Genomic DNA, 24859 nt, shown 5'->3' with positions numbered 1-24859 from the left:
GGTTTGCGCAAAGTGGTAGCAACATTAGAAGACCAGGCCAGGATCGTGGAAGAGTTACAACCTTTGGTAAAGATCTATTTCTAGGAATTCCATTGTACTTGTGGCAGCGGTCTGTGACTAGCACTTCGTTACAAAATGAGTTTCTGGAACGTTACAATTTTAGAGTAAGTCAAAAAACACAATCAGGAGAAGGCTAGCGAAGACCAATATAAGACCTACTAGAGCAGTTAATGGTCCATTACTCACCAGAGAGCATAGGAGACGAAGACTACAATTCGCTCGTGAACACGTTGGTTAAAAAATGAAAACTGGGCACAAGTCATGTTTAGCGATGAATCCAGATACTGTTTTTTTTCTAACGATAGATGAAATAGAGTATACCGAAGGCCATTAGAACGATATGCACAGTAGAGTGCATTATTATATAGTGGGAACCGTTAGTTATGGTGGCGGGTCAATAATGGTATGGGGGCAGGATTAACATAGAGGGTCGCACAGACAGGACGGCTTACTGCACAGAGGTACATTACAGACGTTTTGGAAGATCATGTGATCCCATTCGCCCCTGCCCCATGTTGGAGGTAATTTCCTGCTTATGCACGATAATATGCGACCATAAGTAGCAAGGGTTATATAGGAGTACCATGGATTGGCCACCTAGAAGCCTGGATATGAATCCAACAGAGCACATGTGGGATATTATGAAGAGACGACTGCGATAGTTGCCAAGACCCCCAAACAACTTGAATGACGTTTACGACGATCCCACATACTAATAAGCCGTTAGCCAGAGGCCGAAATACCCATTATTGATTTTTTTTCATATGTCACAATTATTATTTTGATTTATTTTTTGGAATAAATTTTTGAGAACACATTGTGTATTTTTATTTTAATTATTTTTAAATTAAACTAGAAAGACAAAAAATGAGCCGGAAAGAGAAAAGCAGGAAAAAAAACATTTGAAATAAAATGCAACTTCTGAGATTACGCGTTAATTTTGGTGATCAGTGTTATTTTTATTTGGGTTATCCCAAAATAAAATTCTCGTATTAAGGCGCTTTATATTGCACGTACTATACACGGGCAAGCCGCTGTCGATTCAACATGGTCCCGTAGACACTAAGTAAAGCAAATCAGAGTTGGGTAGAGTACTACTTTTGGTACTGTTGGTCGTCGGTCGACAACGGGTACGGGAGACCGGCTAACAGTCGCGAATTTTTTCGTTTTACTTTATTTTCCTTCTCCATCAGCATTCGCATGTTTTCACGTTCAACGATTTTATTTGATTGTCGTGCTGCACGAGTCGCGTATACCAGTTCCACCGTGTTTTTTCTCACCTATTTCAAACTGTCCGTTTTCTGTGATAATTTTTAAATTAACGGAACGTTTTAGGGCTAATGTATAATATTTGTCTCAATTGTGTTTGTGTAAATACGGGTGCGGTGTTGTATATTTTGTAACGATTTTATTATGAACGAGGATTCTGATGGAGGGCCATTTCGAAATAATAGGTATTTATAACCCAGTCAGCGTTATAAAGGTTAACAATTTAAAATTAAGAAATATAAAACATGATTCATAAAATAAAATTTAATAGATGTTTATTTAGCATTTGGGTATCAAAAAACTATACAAACAAGGTAAAGTTTATAAAATGGAAAATGCAGAATAAGGTATACAGTAATGGCCAAAAGTAGATAGACAAATGGTTTTTTAAAAAAATCAAAGGATATAAAAATTTTATAATAAAGATATTAAAGTATATTATGGGCAACATAAACATGTATAAAAATAATAAAACATTCTTTAGAAACAATCACCTAATTTGGTAAATAATAAGATATAACTAAATATACGCTGGACAAAAGTAGATAGACAAATTTAAAAAATAACCAATACTCGTTTTTTTTCGAAGTATTCTTTTTTTAATTACAAACTAAACCATCTACAATATTAGTATTTTGTAAAATACCCATTATTGTCTATTACAGCCTGACATCTACGTAGCATTGATTCAATAAGATTGTCTATGAGTTTAAAACCAATATTTTTCCATTTCTGTTGCAACTGTTTAATTCACCTTTATTTGAATAGTTTGTATCCCCAATATCACGATCTACAATTTTCCATAAATTATCGATGGGATTAAGATCGGGTGACTGGGATGGCCATTTTAAAACTGGTATTTTTTCTTCTTCGAAAAATTGCTTCATAATTTTGGAGGAACGCTTCGGGTAATTATCTTGCTGGAATTGGAATCTCAATGGTAAATTGTCTTCGACATAGGGCAATATAACATCTCTGAGAATATCCCTGTACATAAACCTGTCCATTATGCCCTCTATGCGATGTAACGGGCCCATTCCAAAACCTGAGAAGCAACTCCAAACCATCACTGATCCACCTCCATACTTAATTATGGGTTTTGTGTACTTGGGATTCAAATGCTGGCTAGAAGGACGTCTAACATATTGAACCCTATCGGAATTAAACAAATTAAACTTCGATTCGTCGCTCCAGCAAACACGTTTCCATTCATGCTTTGTCCAGTGTATATGCTGCCGGGCAAATTCCAATGAAGCGAATCCTAAGCGATTCTTTTTTGAAAGCAATGTTTCTTTTTGCTGGCCTACGTGCAAATAGATTCTCTTCTACCAAACCTTCGTCTTACAGTCCTTGAGGACACATTACAAATCCCTAGAGCCTGTAATTCTATCTGAATTTGACGAGAAGTCATGAAAGGGTTATTCTGGCTAATTTGTTTTAATTGGCGTACAGCTCTAATGTCCACTTTTTTGGTCGACCAGATTTATTTTTTTGGTTTAATGATCCTGTCCTTTCATATCTTTTGATAATTGCCCAAACAGCTTTTCTTTTAACATCAAATCTACGAGCAATATCAATTTGACGATCACCCGAGCGATATGCATTAATAGTGCGTTGTCTTAAATCAAGAGAGAATCTAATTCCGCGTGGCATGTTGCACCTTGAGTTAAAGAGAGGTAATACTATACTCATTTTATTTTATAAATATCTAGACAAAAAAATAGTTCCAATATTGTTTTTGTCTATTTACTTTTGACCAGCTATATTTATATTATTGCTTTATCTGATAGCAAGCAAAATATTTAACTAAAATTTATTGGTATCTTTTTATAGACCGCCTTACAAATAACAATAATTTAAAATCTAGGGGACCTGTGGGTAAATCTTCAAACAATTATATGAAAATAATACTTTGTCTATCTAATTTTGGCCACTAGTGTATATTCATAATTAAAAGTTTGGCATTGATTGAGCAATTTACAGGCTTAAACAACACTTTTTTTTGTAAGTTTAGGAAGCTTGCCTTAAATCTATTATATTAAAGCAAAAAAATCCTTGAATAAACTACTTATTAATAAAAAAAAGAAATTTTATGGTTTATATTGACGACTTGCCTATGCTTTCCTGAGGCTAATTTTTTTAATATTTATCAAAAATATATTTATTTTCTGTCTACATAAAATAAATAAAATATAACAATTAAAAGAAAATTGTTTTTAATTGTTTAGCAAATTGTCTTGTTAATTTTGGAAGGTTAACGTTTCTAATTAACTCTCAGATGGTTCACATAACTTAATAACTTATTAAGGAGGCTCAGGCTATACTATAAATATAAGGAGAGTTTTTTATTTGTATGTGAAAAAAATAATAAAACACCTCGGTTTTACGTAAATTAAATCGACACATCCTCTATTGTCTCAAATACAATAAAAAATCGTTAAATTCAGCACAATGGTTTTGGGTTGGGTTGGGGTTGTGAATATTATAAGCCCCTATTTTTTATTTTTGTTATATTAAAACCATTTTAATAATAATAATATTAATAATGTATTATTTAGCTTAAGCTACAAAGGTAATACATAATTAAGATAATATAATCCATATTTAAAACAAAAAACTTAAAATTTAACAAAATCCAAATAAATTGAAAAAAGTGTGTGCGCTTGTACAAAACGGCATACATATACAAAAACACAAAAAGTCTCACATACGGAAAAGGTATAAATAAAATTTAAGCCTAAAATAAAATAGGAAAAATAAAACAAAATACGAGTCAAAATTGTAAAAACAAAAATAAAATAAATACACATAGAAACTACAACTACATAAATAAAGGTAAAAAGAATGATAAAACAAAGTATGTACAAATAAAACTGACAGAAAAAGTATAAATAAGACACGAGTCTTTCATGATATGTATTATGATAAATATAATAAGCATTTACTTCCAACAGGCAACTTGCCCAATAACAGGAAACAGTTGCAAAACAATGAAAAATATAGTTAAAAAAAACACACACAAACAAACCTAAAAGAATGAAAAGAAAAGAAAAAAAGTAAAGTAAAGTCACAATCTCCAAAGTTATCCAAAAAATTAGAATAAATAACTATTAATATGATATAAAAACCCAATTATAAAAGTTTAAAAAGATAATCACATATTCAACAAAATTAAATTAAATTAACTGCAATATACCTACTAACTATAACTTAAACACATGGGTCTTAACCCCAGGAGTAATGATCCACCAAGATATCGACAATCACATGAACCGGAGAGAAATTTATATCGCACATGTGACAGATCCGATTAAATATAGCGCATATTGTACATAGTGGCGATTTCAACAGGATGTTAGTATGAGGCCTTGGTAGAAAGAATGTTAGGGGATGTCTAGCATTAAACCTAGGCACCATGAAACGTACACCAGAAAGAAGTACAGGACTATCAATGAATCCATTCAGTAACCCATGCAGGAAGATCAGAAGATCATTCTTCTGAGATGTAATGGATGTAGATTGAAGCGTTCCAATAGTTGCCGATGATCAAACCCTCTTACCGGATATATGCCATTCTGCCTGAAGGCCAAAAACTTAGCAAATCTACGCTGAACAGATTCAAGGAGACCAACATGATTCTGATAGAGCGGGTTCCATATAATACAGCCAAACTCCAGTTTTGATCTCACAAAGCAACAGAAAAGCAGTCTTAATGTACTTAGATTCCAAAGTAAAACTCTGAGAACTTCTAATTATGAATTATGAACCCAAGCCTTCTCAGGGCTGACTTGACTATGTTGTTGAAGTGTGGAACGTCCCGAAGGTTACATGTTTCGTTTAAAAAAGCATTATCAGACCTACAATAAACAGAAAAACACACGTAATTACAATAAAATCCTACACTAAAACAAAATTTTGTTTTATTCTGAAACCTTCAGGACATAAAAAATATTTTGAGACCGAGACTTACGAGACGAGGGTTTCTTATTTTTTCTCTACTTACGTAGGTCTCTTTGAGTTTATGGACGAGTTCATTCAATTTAATCTAAGGAATTCTGATACCTAATCATGACTCTCTTGACTCTAATGCCTTTAATGATTTTCTTGTGTCTATGGTTAGCCTACTATTTGAAGCCCACCTGGCACATCCAAATGTGTTTAGTTTTTCAAATGTTTTTTTATGATGTCAGAAGATCATAGATAAAGCAAGAAGCAACCATAGTAAAGACATCTATAATTTAACTACTATTCTAATAAAATCTCTAAAATATTTTTTAATTAATCTTCAACCATTTTTTATTTCTAACAGCTAACCAATTTTTAAAAAAGGTGATACGAACTTACCTAAAAATTAAGGACCTATCTCTCTCATACCTATTTTTAAGTGTTTGAGTCACTATCCTCCAAACATTAAGAGGATTGTCCTATGGTTGGAACCTTTGGTGCGACGCTCAAATTACGAGACAGTTTTACTGCTAACAAAAACTCTTTATTTTTAAACTGCTTGAGTTTTAATCTTCTCCCGAAGATGCTAACATCATTAGCGAAACACGTGTCGAGAGTAAACATAAACAGTTTTGCTTAGTGGTAAAACTGTCTCGTAATTTGAGTAAGAGGATTGGTTTGCGTCGACCGCTTTGCTGTTGTATAAGCAATTTGGGTTTAGAAGGGGCAAATCAACAGGGTGAGCAACCTTGCCTTAGATAGGCAACATTTTATGGCCTATCTAAGGCCTTTGACTGTGATTCTCATGACATCCTTATAGAAAAGTTTCACTTCTGTAAAGTATTACCGCTCAGTTTCCGATTGGTTCGGAGTTAACTTAGTGGAAAAGGGCAGATTACTAGTTTTTAGAATAATGATGCAAGGGGTCCATAAAGAAGTCCTCTCTTTCTCATATTTGTCAATAATATCAGCTTTCATTGCCTCAAGGTACCATAATTTTATTTGTTGATGGATCCATTTTTTTATTAATCAAAGAGCTTTAATTGACGAAAAAACGAATGAACAAGAATGTTTTAAGTGATTTTTTACTGCTAAGAAACTAAATCTAAACATGGCCGAGACAAATAATGTAATTCTTCCACTAAAGCCTCATGGAATTTTACTAACCCTTAATAAAGTAAAATGTCTGGGTGTTACATTAAACCCCAAGTTGTCGTTTGAAAACCATTTTCTTATCCATATTTTTGTTAGGAAACATGGTTAACCTAGTGGATCTTAAAGTGTGTCAAATTGCCTATCATACACTGATTCATTCTTGGTGCATATATGGCTTATTTAGACCTGGGCTCACACTGTTCACACAGGCAGTAATCAAAAAAAACTTTAAAAGGAACTGTAAAGTGGTTTCTATTATGTAAAGCCTTCTATTAATACATTTCTTAACTGATATATAATAGAATCCAATATGGAATGTATGTTTAAGAATATATTAATTGCTGTGTTTTCCTTTTGTTTCAATACGTGTTGTAAGGTACTTTATTAAAATTAATCCTATATAAGTTAACACTTGGGAAAAGTTACCTATATTATTGTGTTGGGAAAAACTATTAGAAGGTGTTATTAACTTGAAGGAAAACACAAATATTTAAAAAATTAAAAGCGCATTTAGTTTATCACGGCCATAAACCGAAACCCAATTAAAGCAGAAAAAAAAACATCGTATGCAACGTTAACAGGCGTAGTGAAAAGCTTTTATATATTAATGGTCAATTAATTTCAAATTAGTCAATTTTTCGTTGGTGAATTTATAATGAAATGTTTTTTTATAAATTCACCATTTTAAATAATAATGAATTTATAAAAAAAATCTCTATAAAGGTCTTGAATCATACACAGGCTGTAACCTTAAGAGAATCTTTTATGGACATACTTGATATTAAGAAGTGAGGTGCCAAGATAGTATTTAGACTAATATGTAGTTATGAGTTGATAGGGAATGGGATTGGGCATATATTCATCCAAGATCTGCTCCCACGAGGGTTGCTCCTTAACGTACGTCAGGAGAGGACTCACAGAAACCTTGAATTGGGGAAACTTTAAAATGAAAGTACCGAATCGAGAAGATTCAATAAATTCAAAGGCTTCTGGTTATATGGTATACCGATGAATCGAAAACGAAATGTATAACCGGAAGAAATGTAACACCGTGTTTCAAGCAAGGAGCAAAATCAAACGTACGGACAGAGAGAAAAATTGGAATACCCAGAAGAATTTTAAGCAAAATCATAGATAGCAGTTAAAGACACAAATAGGAAACATGGGCTACAGATGGTCCGAGGAATTGGATAATCAAACCGGTCTAATGAAAGTCTAATTATAGGAAGATGTCAAACGTACGAGGGTGGTCCCAGAAGTACCCGACCCAAGAAAGAAAACATGAAAATTTTGGAAAAAAATGTATTTATTTTTCAACATAATCCCCTTTCAGCTCTATACACTTTCCCAACGATGTTTTATAAGTTCGATACCCTTTTTATAATAAGAACTGTCTTGCGCCTCGAAATAGCCATTAACTGCAGACATCACTTCTTCATCGTTGGAAAATCTTTGACCACCGAGCCAGTTTTTTAAGTTTGGAAACAGAAAATAATCTGAGGGGGCTAAATCTGGCAAATAGGGTGCATGAGGTAGCAATTCAAACTTTAATTCGTTAATTTTGGCCATTGCAATAACGGATTTGTGAGCTGGTGCATTGTCTTGATGATACAACACTTTCTTCTTAACCAAATGCGGCCGTTTTTGCTTGATTTCTTCGCTCAAATGTTGCAATAAGTTCGCATAATACTCGCCGTTGATAGTTTTACCTTTTTCAAGATAGTCAATGAAAATTATCCCTCGCGCATCCCAAAAAACCGACGCCATGACCTTGCCTGCAGATGAAACGGTTTTCGCCATCTTTGGAGCCGGTTCTTCCTTTTGAGTCCATTGTGTTGATTGTTCTTTTGTCTCAGGTGTGAAGTGATGGACCCATGTTTCATCCATGGTTATGAAACGACGCAAAAATTCTGCTTTGTTGCTATTAAATTTCGCTAAACACTCAATTGAAACATCTTCACGACACTGTTTTTGCTCGAGTGCGCGGTACCCATCTTGCACACAGCTTTCTCATGTCAAAATTTTCAGTTAACATGCGATGTACCGCACTTTTTGAAATGCCTACTATGTCCGCTAGCTCGCGCATTTTCAGTCGACGATCATCCACTCTGTGAATTTTCTTTAAAATTTCTGGAGTCGTCAGCTCATTTGGTCGACCACTGCGATGCTCGTCTTGGCAGCTCGTACGGCCTCGTTTAAACTCTGCTACCCAATATTTTACTGTTGTTAACAAAGGAGCAGACTCACCCAGAGTAGAATCCAGTTCAGCTTTTATATTGGTTGGGCTGAGGCCTTTCAAATAAAAGTATTGTATCACATAATGATGACCAATTTTCTCCATTTTCACAAATTCACTGAAAACGTTCATTATTGATGGCTGCCAAATAAATACTAAACAACGTGGCGTCACAGAATAAACGATCTCAGATCTCTGAGATCCTTTATTCTGTGGTGGCGTCTTCAAACTTGGAAACATATGCTTTATAGATTGTATACTTTCTAATACACTGATATTTTTTAAACTACTACCGACATCTGTAGGTCAGGCCGGGTACGTCTGGGACCACCCTCGTACCGTATTGTAGATCTTATCACTATAACTTATTAAATTGAGATACTAAACATATAAAACGCAGCCACCTTTTTATACTTCAATCTTTTTATAAGATGGATCTTAAAGTAATAAAGCTCTATTGACCAGATTGTTATTGGTAGATCGGTGAATTGGAAGAGATGGTGTTGTTACCATTTGAGACAATGGTCATATCTAAAACAAATAATTTTATAAATTTAACATTTCGCATGTCATATTTCAGTCTAGTGTTCAAATATTGTACAAGAGTTAATATTTTGAGGTTCTATTAAAAAAGAATCGTCGACATAACGGGTGTAAAATGGCAGCATACCTTCTTTTAAAAAGTACATTAATTCACAAACCAAAAACGTAGTATGCAGGGTGTTCCGAATTGCAGTATCCAAACTTAACAGCGCATTCTATATTCAGAATAATTATTCTTTCATATTTCAAAAAACGAATAATTATATATTTATTAATTAGAATATTTTTTTCGTTACTTAAGGTACTTTTGGTACATGCCTTTGGAGTAATCAAAGGAATGATTTACCTGAAATATAAAAAAAAATCCCAGTGGTGCCCCCACGGAATTTTAAATTAAATATTCCTAAAGAAAAATGATTTGTTACTATTTTTTCTAAAAACAAATTTAAAAATTATTTCTACAATCCTCATACTACTTTTTGATCTTTGTTATGCCACAGAATTGTAGTATCATCGGCAAACTGAACCACTAGTCCATGCAGTGATAGAGAGCTTAAGTCATTAACGTATAATAAAAATAAAATAGGACCTAACACTGACCCTTGAGGAACACCACGTTTAGGGTGTGCTATCCCTGACGAAAATCTAGATGCAACCACCCTCTGGGTGCGACCAGACAGGTATGACTTCAACCAAAACCACTCCCCTAAATCCATAAAAATCAAGCTTTGACAGCAGTATTCCATGATCCACACAATCAAAGGCCTTGGACAGATCACAGAACACCGCTGCTGCAGCCTCCTTGGAGTTCATAGACAGATACACACTCTCCAAGAATCTGTAAATGGCATCCTGCGTGCCCTTAGATGACTGAAATCCATACTGATTACCACCTTTATGAAGAGGGATATAGCTTCCTTTAAACAGGATGGGAACTCGCCCCAAGGAAATGACTGATTGATTGCCCAAACCAAAGCACCTAAAGCGCTCGCAGGCAGTGAAAAGTGACAGCAGACGTGAAGAGATATCATCGGAACCCGAAGACCTATGATTCTTCAAGCACTGAATTGTCTCAAGGACCTCGGTGGCATCTACAGGGTGGAAAAAGCATGATTGGTTGATAGCATTCCGATTAAGCTAGATCAAATTTCACTTTTGTTAAATAAAGGGGCAGTTAATATCATAATATTAAAACTCATTGGCAGCAATAAACTTTACGTTCAAGAGATTATCTATCTTCCTAGAAAGCGTTAAATAAAAATCATTCTTTTATAATTTGTCGGTTCCATTATTAAAGTTAACTTTTGCCAACATGAATTACTTTACCATTTGTACAGTATATGAAAATAATCGGATAAAATCCGAGGCGAAGGTCGCAGGCATTGTTAAAGTAGACCCAGTTGTGGTTGTGCTTTCACTTTGCGCTAGGGTAAATACAATGCTCATTGTTTGCCATTCATTACATAGGTGAATATTTTCTTTTTAAAAGACCAGTATATTTTTAAAGTCCTATGAAAGATTTATGAAATTAATAAAAATTGTGCTCATTATATAAATAACAAAGTATAATGTACAGGAAGAAGATCACAGTCAAGCGGCAACATCTGTAACGGAAAGGGTGGAAGCGGCAGACATCAGGGCGACGGAAGTGGGTCGGATGGCGGGGGTGGCGATGGCATCAGCGGCAGTCTTCCTAACTACTTGGATGGAGGAGGTGGCTCCATTAACAATTACCAACTAGATGATGAGGATGATGATGACGAGGATAACGACGAGGAAAAACTAAATAGTCAAGTAAGTTTTTCATCACATTTAGCATGGTTTATCCAGAGTAGTTACATGAGCACAATATATTCTGAAAACTCTTTCATTTTGGAAAACTTTAAAAAATTCAAAGTTACCAGCTCACTCCAATACTGTTATCGATGCTGAACAATTTAATTCTTTTTTTATTAATAGTATTCCGAAAACTAATTCATTACCTCTTAATAATGAACTAAATACCAATTAGATTAATAAAGTACACCCTAATGTTGGGAACAAGTTTAAGTTTAGGGAGATGAGTAAGAGTGATATTGAGATATCTAATAAAGTCTATCTCCATTGGGTCTGATGCTATTGGCATTAAGATGATTTCTTTTTTAGTTACTTACTTACTTACTATTTAAAGTTTTATTAAAATGTTTTGAAACTTGCACGAGGGTTTGCCAGATTGGTCTCTTCAAAAAGTTATCTTACGTTTTTTCTGTAAAATGTACAGGGAAGCCAATAATTGACCCCCTTAAAATTTACATGGACTATGTTCCGCTCGGCGACGCACCACTCGGTATGATGTTTGGTACCCTCTGACAAAAAATATCATTATACTTTTTTGTTTTATTTGTTGTGTCTGCAACTGTTTCACCTTCAGACGTTCTATCTGAATCCAAAGATAAGAGTTTTCTTGAGCTTTTATCTCCATCTTCTCTTTAACTTGCAGTATTAGATATTTCTCCGTAGTCTCTTTTGTCTCAGAGGGATATACTCTGATTAAACATCTTTATTATCGTTAACAAATTATAGGTCTTCCACTCCATTCCAGTTCTTCTGATTCATCATTTCATTATTTCTCTCTTCATTTGCTAGTATAGCAAGTGTCATAACTGTTCCTTCAACTTTTTTGCAGATCTTATTTGCTATTTATAAAACTGTCATTAATTTTCACATCTTAAGATTTAAATGTTTGGCTTCTCTGTTAATCTTTGATAGGTTAGGCGAGTAATCCTGATATTAATAATATAATGTTTCAGTGCCAAAGAAGAATTCCTCCTTTGGGTGACGGAGCTCCACTCCACTGGAAGTTCTCCGACTCCCAAACCCCGCAACACTGCCACCAGGATCAGGGTTACGGGTCGGAGCGATCGCAGGAAGAGGAATATCCTCCACCACCTCCTACATCGGAATCTGGTCATCATGACGTCATGAACCAGTGCCACCATCACCTGGAGGCACATTCGTGTTACCCCTTCATCACGCCGGAGAGCACTTTTACGGTGAAGCTGAATAAAGGACCGCGGGGGTTGGGTCTGAGCGTCACCGGTGGTATAGAAAGTGTCGGTTCCTGGCCCGGTTTGGTTCGGGTGAAACGGTTGTTTCCGCACCAACCGGCTTCGGCTTGTGGTCTTTTGAATGTGGGTGATCTGTTGTTGGAGGTTAACGGCATACCATTAACTGGCTTGACAAATTACGTGAGTCTAATGACATGATTCGAAATTACCTAGCAAAAATATTCTGTAATTATAGGAAGCCCTAGAAGTTCTAAGGACCGCTTCCAATCAGGTAGAATTAAAAATCTCCAGGCCGCCTCCAGATGTTTTAAATTGCGTGAGCCCCATTTCTGAGGTTCCGCCTCCGCCACCCACCCGTAAGGAGCCACCAAATACGTTAAATTTTTGCAGTAGCTATTATGGGGCCACGCCTGAAGATGAATTTTACCATGGGGTGACTAGCCTTGCAATTTATATTAAAAACTGTGTGTAATCCTGTTTCTTGTTTACAGGAATTCGAAGTTACGCTTACCAAAATGCAAGGTTCATTGGGTTTCACTCTAAGGAAAGAGGACGATAGCCCGTTGGGACACTACGTAAGGGCTCTAGTCAGAGAACCCGCCCTTACTGATGGGAGAATTAAGGCTGGTGATAAAATTATTGCGGTAACAAACTGTTTCTTTTACTGTAACTACTTCGAAAATGATCTAAATTGCTTTTAGGTGAACGATATAGAAATATTCCAAATGACTCATGAAGAGGCTGTGCAATATCTAAGACAGTGCGGAGATAAGGTGAAATTGAGATTGTATCGGGACTTAGCGCAAACTCCAGTTACTGCTCTTAGTCCTAGTCCTAGAGCATCATGTTCTCGGAAAACCCACTTGAGGTAAGTAGTCTTTAAAAGTCGATTTATGTTATTGCAACAATTACTGGTCTTACTTCCACTTCCTTTACATTTCATTATAAATATGACTACAACTCAACAATATCCAAGTGGCCGATGAGATTTGGATGCGCAGTAGCAAAACCCTTTGACAAAGGAAGACATTAATACAACTTAAGCTAGATCATATTAAGACATAAGTCAATGTTACAAATGAATTTAAAGAAACATGTTAAAGTCGAGGATCACTAATGGATTTGATTGCTAAAAGAAACGTGCAAGTCAAGACTATACCTATCGGAAGAACGTTGCATTCTAGTTATAGGATTGTGCTGTCCATAAGAACTACTATCAAAGTCGACATAGAAGAGTTTTTTAAATCTAGTCATTTTTTGCGGCCGAAAGTCTGAATTATTACACTTCAACTCAAGTTGGTCCAAAGATAGAACTGGCATGACCGATTTGTAATCAGTGGCACCATTAGCTAATGGAACCTTAAGTTTAAAAGAACAATTTATTAAGAATTTACTTTGCACTTTTTCAATATATGATTTATAAAATAAGGACCATACAAAACTAGTATATTCCAAACTAGAACGGACTAACGAAAAGTACAGAACTTTATAGATAGAGGATGAGAAGTATTTACTGCATCTAGCTTTAAATCCTAGATTTCTATACGCTTTCTGAACTAACTCTTCAATATGAGACATAAATGTCAACTTAGATGGATGGTAAAATTACTCCGAGATCTCTAACTTTGGCAATCCTTTTTAAAATAGTGGAACCTATAGTATAATCAAACAATGTAAGACTGTGAATCCTTTCTGAAAGTTATTGAACAACACTTTAGAATATCTAAATTAAGGTTGCACCATTCACAAACACTATGCAAGTCATCTTGTATCAATTGACATTGAACATTTGAATCAGTAGACAAAAACAATTTCTTACAAATAATCCTATATTATTAGTGAAGATTGTAAAAAGCAACATGCGACTCCTAGGGAACGCTAGATGGCACAGAAGAGCTGCTAGATAAGAAGTTTTTAAGCCGCGTATATTGCGATCGACCCAGTAAACAGTTCCTTAGCAAACAAATAACATTTGATCCAAAACCCAAAGCTTGGAGCTTTGCCAGTAGAAGCGCATGATTAAGTTTGTCGAACGCCTTCGAAAAATCCGTATATCATCCACTTGTGAAGCTTTACCAAAAGCATTAAAATAATAATCTTCTTAACATATTAAGTCAGTAACAGTGGAACGACCTTATAACGAATATTAATATACGAATTCTTCAAAAAAGACAGAGCACGGATTCACGAAGTAGCAAGCTGAATAAGCCATCTGGTCAATTTGACATCAAATTGATTTACAAGCCCTGTCGTGTAATATTCAAATATTTAAAATGCTTTATCAGAAAAAACGTTGGACAAATATATAGCAATTATATTATCTGTATCACTTATTTCGGGAAATATTTATACCAGAACTGTTGTTTATAAAGATTCAGTCGATAAATGCAAAGAAATTATTTAACATACAAACTCAGCATTTTTGAAATAACAAAACTTACTGTATACTTTAGAGATTTTGACATAATTGGTACTGAAACACACATTCATAAGAAGTGTGTCGCGAGCCAGTCACCGGCAATAAAAAATCATCCGCTAATGCAGAAGACCCATTGATATTAGAAAAACAAAGATCAAGAAAGGTGCCTTCCGGATTCGGCCGCTGAAACACTGCTTTACCATCTTAGTAATTAAATACCTGTCCAAGCAGTGAAGCTGGTGGGACATTCGAACACTCATCCGAAAAGTTAACTTTAAAATTTTGATTCCTGCAATAGTAAATAAGCAATTCGGATAGGCTCCAAAAATCTCCAGTACTGTAACGAAGTTATAAAAAACTATATAAAAATATTCCGAGTGTAAAAATATAAATAATAAATATAGGAATTTACAATTTTGTCTTAAGTTTATCGTTTAGCCCGTTGCACACTGACTTTTTCATTCCTTCGTTTGCACATCTAATCGGCCACTTGGATATGGTTGAGTTGTACAACTCTTGGAACTGAAATTGCCCACCAATAGACAAATAGCGATTTTTGGGTGATTCGTGAGCAAGTTTTCTCTTGGATCGCCACTACGATTCGCAACTCGATTCACATACTATACATTCTGCGCTCATAATTTAACTCGACTGTGCGTCACTTTTCGTCCATGTATTTACTTTATTTCTTCTGACCCTTTCTTACCTACTGAAGATTTCATCAAAAGAGCTAAAAGTCTGACAAATTTAAAATGCAAATTTGTGTGTTATGCTTATCCCACCATCAGAATACAATGTTCGTAGAACATTTACACTGGCTCTTCTTATTCCAAGCACTGAAAACGAGAGAGTCATTTTTGTGTACAAAGGCAAGAAACCTGTTAATCTGCTTCCTAAAGTTAAGAAGGAAATTTTAAAAAATCTAGCAAGAAAAATCTTTTTTACACTTTGGAAGAATTTTACAAATATACATTTTTAGTCACCTCTGACCTCCTTCTTTGACGTGATAATATTTTCAAAACCTATAAATCCTTAGATACAAAATTACTTTGTGTGTTTGTAGATCTGACCAAGGATTTCAATTAAGTTTTTTATTAAAATTAAGAAGTTAAATAAAGTGGTATTAGGATAGTGAGATTAATCTTTTTAAGAAATATTTAAAGAAGGCAACGCGTATTTTTTATTTAAGTGCCACAATAAACTCATGTTAAATTGGTATAAAATAAAATTTAAATCATACCCGACTCATTTCCACTTATTGGAGAAAATATGTGTAACCTATAAACTCTTTCTTATGACTGTAACATAGTGATAAAAATATCTACACATCTTTATAGAGAAAGAACAAATAAACAAGAACTGTTACAAATGTTTAATTTTCAGGCAAGAAGCACTAGATATGCTCACAGACATCGCTGGTCGTAAAGCGGTCAGCCTTCCTGAAAGACCAAGATTTTCCAAGCACCAGCATCAACATTTTCCGGAAGATGGTACAAAATACATCGTTTCCGATGAACAATTTCACGAGGGAATGCTCAAGTGTAAACATTTCGATGAGAACGAGTTCGATTCGTTGTTTGTAGTCGACGGAGACGATGACGGTGATAGGCCTTCGAGGTACGAGTATGTATCTTTACCGGTTTAATTGTCTTCTTCAGATTCATTATTTATTTCTTAGTGTTGAATGTTTTTTAGGCCCAATTCCTTAGATTTGTACAACCCCAACCAAACTCCAGTGGCCGGAAGGAAACCAAGGTTTACCTTCTCTTTGGCCCATAACGCTTATGAACTGAATAACTTAGATCCGGAAGTCTTAGACGCACCTAACCTCACTTATAATTTAGGTAGACATATTTAAATATATACGTGGAGGCTTTTTAACAATCCTTTCTAGGCACTGAAAGAGATTCCACTATTCCCGAAGGTGGAAATGACTATCCCAAAGAGCCGGCTAGTATGCCCCATATTCCTGTTGATAATAATTCTTCCTTAGCATTTAGGTAAGTAATAATTATTTTATTGTAATACATGGAATAAATGAAAAATTATCATCTTAGTAATAAGACTCCGGCGTACCAGTCAGCCCATTTTGTGTTGGAAGAGAGTGACTCTAAGAGTAACACCAATCATCAACACAATCACCAACAACAACAACAACAACAAGCTCACCATAATGAAGAGACTGATACCATAAAAAGAAAAAAAGGAATTTTGAAAAAAGACTCTACAAATAGGGATAATAAGGCTGACGCGACAAAATGTAGTGTTGCTCCTATGGAGGAAGAGTTCGAGGTAATCCAATTAGTTGTACTATAGAAGACTCAGCAATATCCAAAGTATAAATATCTCTAAAACCAACAATCGAACCACATTACATTGCTAGGTTAACCCTTTACTAATAAGCCTAAGTTTTGCAAGCTGGTTTTAATATCCTAAATATTAATTAAATTTTAATTAATGGTGTCTATTGCATCTAAATAAAGTGAGTAGTGCATAGAATAATTGCCTTCAACAACTACTTTTTAAATTCCATTCCTCAGAATACTCGAAATAATAATTTATACATAAAAAACTGCTTTACATGCCTTAAAATTTCTTTGATATAAGAACTAGATTTCGCTTATGTGAGTTATTAATTTTATCGCATTTAAATTAGTGCAATGTATTTTTTTGGTCTTTTGCATTACGATAAAAAAAGCTATAAGCTGCTTAGCTTGCAAAAGATGACTAACCAGAGAGATATAATTTAATCTATTATATTTTCATTACAAGTTTAATGGCCAAAAGTGTCCTTTACATTAAATTTATATAATAAACTCTAAAAACTATTGACTTTCATAAAATTTTTACCCACAACATAATCTGCGATTATAGCTTTTTTTCCTTTGTCTCTCACAATAATGTTAGGTGTATTAAAGAGTAAGCAGCGATTGGTAATGACAGACCTGTCATCGTAGATTGTAGATTTTTAGATCGTAGACTTGTCGGTGCCAATGACTGATTTGGGCATATCCTTATAGTATATAGGGTAGTTGTTTCGCGATAAGTCCTCTGAGAGCTGGTTATGCCGATGTAGGCAATCAAGCTGTTTCTGATTTTGTGTTTGCGCGTTTTACTATCGTCTCCTATCGTGGTATTTTACTATGTGCTTTAAGTAGTTCCTCGTGTGGATTATCTAGTCTTAAATGGCTGTAGCAAAGCCTTCTATTTCAGGAAACAGCTGTTCTCTCTTCAGTCAAGCGTTCGATGCGATTTTATTGACAAAATATTGATCTAGTTCATAAAGCTGTCTAACATGCAGTGCCGGTTCTCGCCATTTCTGATGTATTAATTTCTGATTAGGTTATTATTCTGAAGTATAATTTCTGATAATAACAAGTCTACAAGTTACAAGTAACTCGCTATAGCTACAAGTATCCTGATTATTCGTAACATAAGAGAATTTCATACATTTGTTACAGCTACAACTTATTTATTCTACACTTGTACATTTTGTTCCTAAAAGAAAATTTATTTATTTGGCAACGCGATTCGTGGTGTAACAATAACCTCTATTGAATGGGTCTGCGCTGGGTTCATCGGATAGCCATAGGAATCGTTGGTGGAATTAACCATTGACGCAAAGGATAAGCGGAATCTTCAAGAATGACAGCTTTTATATGAGATCTTCAACCGTTTTTTATTTTACGAAACAGAGAACGGTTACTATTATAATAAAATCTTAAGTCAGACCATATACGGCCATGCAGTCGATGGAATGCTTCCCATGACGAACAGGTTCGTTACTCGAGCATCGATATTTATGAGGATTCCATCTACAGCTCCACAAATCTTAGGAAAGCCTACTAAATTATGAAGCCGTTCTATCACGTTTGCTATATTGTCGGGTCATTCAATTAATGTTTCAAATTTTATTTTGTTTTACAGCAGCAGCAACTTTGTCGGCATATCTGCATGCGATCATTTTTGACACTTTATGCATCTCACATACTTCATGGTATTATCGTCTGTTTCCAAACGAATGTAGAGCAATAAGCAGTTTCCGTAATGAGGGCAATCAGTATATTATTCGTGATGGCCGGACCCATATCTTGAACAAGATTTTTACGCTGTTGTCGACTAAGTCTGAACCTTTCCACAAATGAAAAAAAAACAATTTTTCGTTATGACAAAGTTAATTCTCTCCCGATAATCTGAAGATACTACTAGGTATCACTTTTCTGTGTGATAATTGCTTCAGACCTTATAAATCTTCAGACCAATTAAAGTTGCTTATTAATTCTTTATAGATTCTCGCAATAGAAATGAACAGAGGATGGAATAGTAGACTAGGTTTCAGCCTGCAAGGAGCGGCAGGAGTGACCTACGTCAGCGCAGTTTATGCTGGCTCAGTCGCAGCAAGGGACGGAAGAATTAAGCCAGGGGATCGAATTATTAAGGTAATATAATTAACTTTAAAATGTTAAAGTTTCCATTAACATTTTAAAGTTAATTTCCCTTTACCCAACATTATTCTTATGGTTATGGCAAAAATAAATGGAAAATATTATTTTGTATTTTTTTTTTCATTTTAATTTTTTAATACTGATATTTTTTCATACAAAAATTACCTGTTATTTTTGTTTTTTAGGTAAACGACGAGGACGTGGAACATATGCAGACTAATGAAATAATCGACTTACTGCGCATAGTTCGTGGGCCGGTGTGTATATTTGTAAAACGAATCAAATCGAAAGAAGACTGTCCTAATAAAAAAAGCAATGCGGAGAATTGATATGATTCTATGAATTTTAGTTATTAGTCGAGCCTAAATAGTGATATTACTGTATTAATTAATTTATCAGAAAAATTCATGACGATGCTTATTTAATTCAAAAATTCGAATATAATGTAATATAAGATATTATTTAATATAAGGAAAAAAATAATTATTGAAGAGAATACTGTGTTTTCTTCTTTTACATAATATAAAATTTGAGATTAAGTATTGGGACGCAAAAATACACTGTTGGATTTATCACTATATATGTGATATTTATACACTGGTTTAATCGTAAGTCGACAATGGTTATAAGTGACATTGAATAAACCAACTAAAGGTTCTTCCACATCATTCAAAATTGTTCTCTCCTATGCGAAATGGTACCAATGATAATTGGTATCTTAGATATTCGATAACCAGGAAATAAATAGGTAATTGATACACCAATATCAGGTAAAAAGAATATGATATATATTCAAATTAAAAATTGTATAAAATAAGTTAAATTATAGATATCAACAATAACAAAAAAAAGATCTCAATAATATCACACACAAATTTATAATACGGTTACAATAAAACTAGAATACAATAATAATAAATAATACAAGAAAATATTGCACGTAAAAGATTTAAAGAGTTTATTAGCATACCGATAAAAGGCAAGCAATAAACTTATACAGGATGTCTGTAATTATGTCTGTACTGTTCGTATATTCTTTTTCTATTTTACCTCAGGTGTTTTTTTTTCCTTTTACTTGGATTTGTTTTAACAATAACCCATCAGTAACCGAAAAATTAAAAACTCCTAAAAATAGTAAAAACTGATTTATAATTTTGTTATTTTTAATTTGAGAAAGAAAGTGTTTTTTAAACATTTTACCAGTTTTTATTTAAAAAAAGGATTTGCTGTTAACTAGTCTAATCATTTATAAACTGTTCCATAAAAAAAGATATGTATTTAATAATATCTTCAAAGTGCAATGTAACAGAGTGAAACAGAACAACTTTTCTAATTAAACCATCTTTGACAATCTTCAAGAATAAAGAAGTGAGCATCAGTGCAGACTTAATTTCAGGCACCCTGCATATATTTTTGTTTAATTCAATATAAATATAATGTATTTCGAGAATCCAATTTAAAATAACAATATTTAAATTAACCTTACAGTTATACAGGATCTACCAAAGACGTTTTTAAAACCGTAACTGCCTGGAAAACCGTAAAATTTGTTAAATATTAAGACCAGTCCTGTCAAGACTTAAAGGCTCCCAATGCAAATACTTGAATCAAGATAACTTTAGAAGTCGCTTAAATCTTTAATATATAGATTTACTTAAAAATTAGCTCTCTTTAGAATCGAGCGCAATGATCCATACATGAAATTAGTAAAAACAAAATAGTATTCCAGCAGTTATGGTCCCTAGACGTTTTCTATGGACCATGTTTCTGTCCTACGATATAGCCCATTACCAGAATGTAAATAAAATTGTTCAAAAAATATCAAGACAATTAGCCGACACTAGTACCACTTAATCGATCATTTCTTAAAGGACCCAAGTGCAGTTTCTGCCATTTTTCCTCTAATATGATAACTTAATTACTTTAATTTTATATAACTTAATTACTTTAGTCAAATATTAGCGTTTATTGCAAAAAAAAAAAACTAAATTCTGGGGTTTAACTTTTTAATGAATGAGTTTAACTTAGGCATAATAATTGAAGACCTTGGTGCAAGAACCGGGCAAGTCCATTTTCCTCATAAAATGAGTTAAACATATCAACCCATATAAATTAAAATTGCGTGTCTTTTGGTGCAAGAATCAGGCAAGTCCCTGGCATATAGTGAAAGATATAAAGGCAAAGGACTTGCCCGTTTAACCGATTTGGATCAAGAAACAGGCAAGTCCAGGACTTGCCTGATTATTGCACCAAATTTCGTATAGTGGTGGGGACTTGCTTGCGTGAGAATGTGACACAGCTGGAACCGTTGCGCCGCTTTAACCGGCTTAGTATGCTTTTGGCTCGTTCATCGTTAGTTAATTTATTGTTTATCTTTAGTACTTATTATCTTTAAGTACGTGTCTAGATTTTAAATAGGCCATGTCGGAGCAAGATTCAGAGTCGGGACATTTTCAAAGCTCGGGAAGTGAATATGTTCCAACTGAAGCAGGTGAACCTGGAACACATAGGGGGATACGTAAAACTAAATTACGTATCCGGAAACAACCACAAAAGGCAGAAAACGTTAAAAAAGGTCGAAAACGTCCAAGGCGTGAACATGAATGGGCCAGAAATGTTCGTAAAATTTCAAGGGCTAGTGGAGATGAATACGTAAATACTGCTAAAAAAGTCGTGCCGAAAAGAGTGGTCGGAAGTGATTGTGTTTGTCCACGACGGTGCTTCTTAAATATATCTCAGCAAACCAGACAATCGGTTTTAGAAACTTTTAATAAACTAGCAGATGAGGAGAAACAAGACTTATATTTAGCAGGGCTAATCTCGTCAAAACTGATAGCCCGTAAACGTCCAAGGACCGGTAAAGGAACGCAAAAATCTGTTTCTCATACATATAAGGTAGGTAAAACTGCAAAATTTAAATAGATTTTACGATATTAAGATTTATCAAACATTTTTTCTATTTTTATTTATATATACAGTAAATTTAGAACCTCTTTGGATACATGTTTCCATACTCTCCATAATATTGCTCACACTACAAATACTAGAGAACTACCTCGTTCATTTTTTTTTGCAGATACGAGTGGGCTCGGAAGAATATCAAGTGTGCAGGAAAGCTTTTATGGCCATTCATGGCATCACCAAACATCGAGTGGACCGATTAGCTTCTCGTTTAACGAAAAACATAACACCGTCAGCTGATAAGAGAGGAAAGCACGAAAATCGTCCTAATAAAATACCCTGTCAAATAAAAACGCAAATAGATAACCACATAAAAAGTTTCCCCAGAAGTTCTCACTATAGACGAGAAAAAAATGATGGGAAGTACTACTTACCTTCAGATATGAATATTTCATAGATGCATATGATGTATCTAAAAAAACATGAGCCAGCTGTTTATCAATGTCTTGCCAGCGGCGAACAATGTCAACCAGAGGCCACATATGACTTTTACTACCGCCACTTTACATCGAACTATAATATCAGCTTTGGTGTGCCCCGGTCCGACACATGCCAAACCTGCGATCGCTTAGTTAACCAAATAACTGGGGAGGCTAATAATGAAAACAAAGTAGCTTTGCAAACTGAGAAGACCGTCCATTTAAGTAAGGCAGAAGTATTTTACACAAATCTTAAACAAAAAAGTGCACTTGCCAAGGAGAATCCCAATGTGGAGACGTTATGCTTTGACTACCAACAAAATTTGCCACTTCCGCATATACCAGCCGGAGATGTATTCCATTGTGGAAATGCCTTATTCTATATGTATGATGAAGCTACTGGAAAGAAAGGTTCCAATGAAGTTATCAGCTTTTTACAACATTATATCCAAACTTATTTTCCTCTGGAAGTTACAGAGCTAAATATATTCTCTGATAATGCTTTTGCGCAGAATAAAAACCAAACTCTCGTAAAATATTTATACACTTTAACTAACATAGAGTTAAATAATATTACCCAGGTGGTCCATCAATATCCAGAGCCAGGACATAGTTTTCTGCCCTGTGACCGTTCCTTCGGGTTAATTGAAAAAAATAAAAGAAAGAGGGAAAGAATATACAATGCAGAAGAATGGAGAAACCTAGTTAAACATCTAAAAACTTCAAGGTGATAAACGTCAATCAAAAAATGATTTATAATCACACAGAACATTTTAAAGCCCTATTCAAAGGATTTAAGGGCACTAACAAGGAGAAGTTTGCAATTTCCACATAGAAATAATAGCTTTATTCAATGCTCAGCCTCTGCTGGACTTACTATTTTTTTAACTTTTACTCTGATCGAGACCGACCCACGAAGTCAGGTATTAATGCCAACCGAAAATTGTTATAAAAATTTTCTATTAATAAACGATAAAAAAGTAAAGGATTGCAAGAGTTTGGTCCAAAAATATGTCCCAGCCGCTTATCAAGATTTTTATAAGACTCTTTTCATTCAATTCAATTAATTTATGTATTTACTTAAATTTATTTTCAGATAGTAAAGTTTTTTTCATTTTCCCAACATTTACGAAATGTGGACTTGCCCGGTTCTTGCACCAAGGTCTTCAATTATTAATTAATAAAGAGTTTTGGTTTGCGGTAAAACTGTCTCGTAATTTGAGTGTCAAACTAAAGGTTCCAACCATTAGACTTCGACAGATCATTTTTAACTTTAAAATTACAATAATAATATAACATTTTAAGATAACCCAAATATTACAATAAGTATTTCCATTAAAAAAAATACATTTCTGAAAGGAAGAATGCATTGATTTAAGTAACTTACACCTTTGACCAAATCATATTATTAAAAAAATAATGGAGTTCAAAAAGAACTTCAGGAATTTAAAATATAAATAATATTTGTTATTTTCCTCAATACTTTATCACTTAGCCCCTTTAAGAATTAGTCAACTCAATTATTCACTGGCGGATATATGAAAATAACAATTTTGGGATTTAAAAGAAATTCCTCGTGGCACACCCAGTTAACAATATTAATTCATATAATTATTGATATTTAATATTATTTTACGTATGTATAATATGTATATAATGTATCATAACTATTACATTAACGACACTTTTCATCGCTACAAAATATATTAATATGTTTTTTTTGTTTCTAATTTTTACAACTAATAAGAAACTTCTTAATAATACTCAATATACTCTTTACGCTAAAAATTATTCTTAAGAAACATAATATACAAAAAAAATTAATCTGCGCCTATTTTATAACGAAAGTAATATTGAAGCAACACTTATTTATTAGCTAGTTAATAATACACTGCTCATAAGGAGGGGGTGACTCTATGTCTATTATTGTACTAGTTTGTTTGCCCTTTTATTTATCAATGATTGTACAATCACAATATTTAATCATCAAGAATTGTACAAATAGGGCACCAAATGTGGTATGGTTACAAACATCGAAAATTAAGAGTGATCACCTTTAAGTGTGGCGTAGCAAGTTTGACAAACCCTCACCGGCTTTAAAATTCGCAATCTAGAAATTTCGCTTTCGAAGCGGGAACATCTCGAACAAAACACCTGAAAATTACAAACAAGTAATCATTAATTTTTTGATATCAGAATAACATAAGCCTAAGTATTTTAAACAAGGCAAAACATAGATAGAGCTGAAAGATTTAAAATTATAGAACCCAGCAAAAATTACTTTCTTAAATTCAAAATACACATATCAAAATGGTCTAGAAGATAAGGAATGAAAGGCATTATTTGTCTGATAATCTTCT

At 34.0% G+C, this 24859-nt stretch overlaps 2 protein-coding genes across 4 annotated transcripts in view; one reads left to right on the top strand and one right to left on the bottom strand.

Moving 5' to 3' along the window:
- LOC126738440 (uncharacterized) overlaps window positions 1-19615 on the top strand; it is a 60193-nt gene extending 40578 nt beyond the window's left edge. For 2 of the 3 annotated variants that reach the window (XM_050443792.1, XM_050443790.1), the window contains 11 exons: window positions 10785-11002; window positions 11998-12435; window positions 12491-12688; window positions 12747-12899; window positions 12957-13123; window positions 16058-16297; window positions 16370-16518; window positions 16569-16674; window positions 16732-16966; window positions 18964-19113; window positions 19305-19615. In XM_050443792.1, the coding sequence (XP_050299749.1) occupies window positions 10785-11002; window positions 11998-12435; window positions 12491-12688; window positions 12747-12899; window positions 12957-13123; window positions 16058-16297; window positions 16370-16518; window positions 16569-16674; window positions 16732-16966; window positions 18964-19113; window positions 19305-19448 (2198 nt within the window). In that variant the 3' untranslated portion in view covers window positions 19449-19615. The remainder of the gene's footprint in view (window positions 1-10784; window positions 11003-11997; window positions 12436-12490; window positions 12689-12746; window positions 12900-12956; window positions 13124-16057; window positions 16298-16369; window positions 16519-16568; window positions 16675-16731; window positions 16967-18963; window positions 19114-19304) is intronic. The other variant, XM_050443791.1, reaches the window with a different exon arrangement.
- A 270-nt stretch (window positions 19616-19885) lies between these two features.
- Window positions 19886-24859, bottom strand: part of LOC126738217 (WD repeat and FYVE domain-containing protein 3) — a 111763-nt gene continuing 106789 nt past the window's right edge. The window contains exon 47 of the mRNA XM_050443437.1: window positions 19886-24653. Within this exon, the coding sequence (XP_050299394.1) occupies window positions 24540-24653 (114 nt within the window). The 3' untranslated portion in view covers window positions 19886-24539. The remainder of the gene's footprint in view (window positions 24654-24859) is intronic.

Source organism: Anthonomus grandis, chromosome 7 (assembly GCF_022605725.1).
Source record: "Anthonomus grandis grandis chromosome 7, icAntGran1.3, whole genome shotgun sequence".
NCBI lineage: Eukaryota > Metazoa > Arthropoda > Insecta > Coleoptera > Curculionidae > Anthonomus > Anthonomus grandis.
Note: the sequence above shows the minus strand (reverse complement) of the source record. Positions and strands in the feature narration are given on the sequence as shown.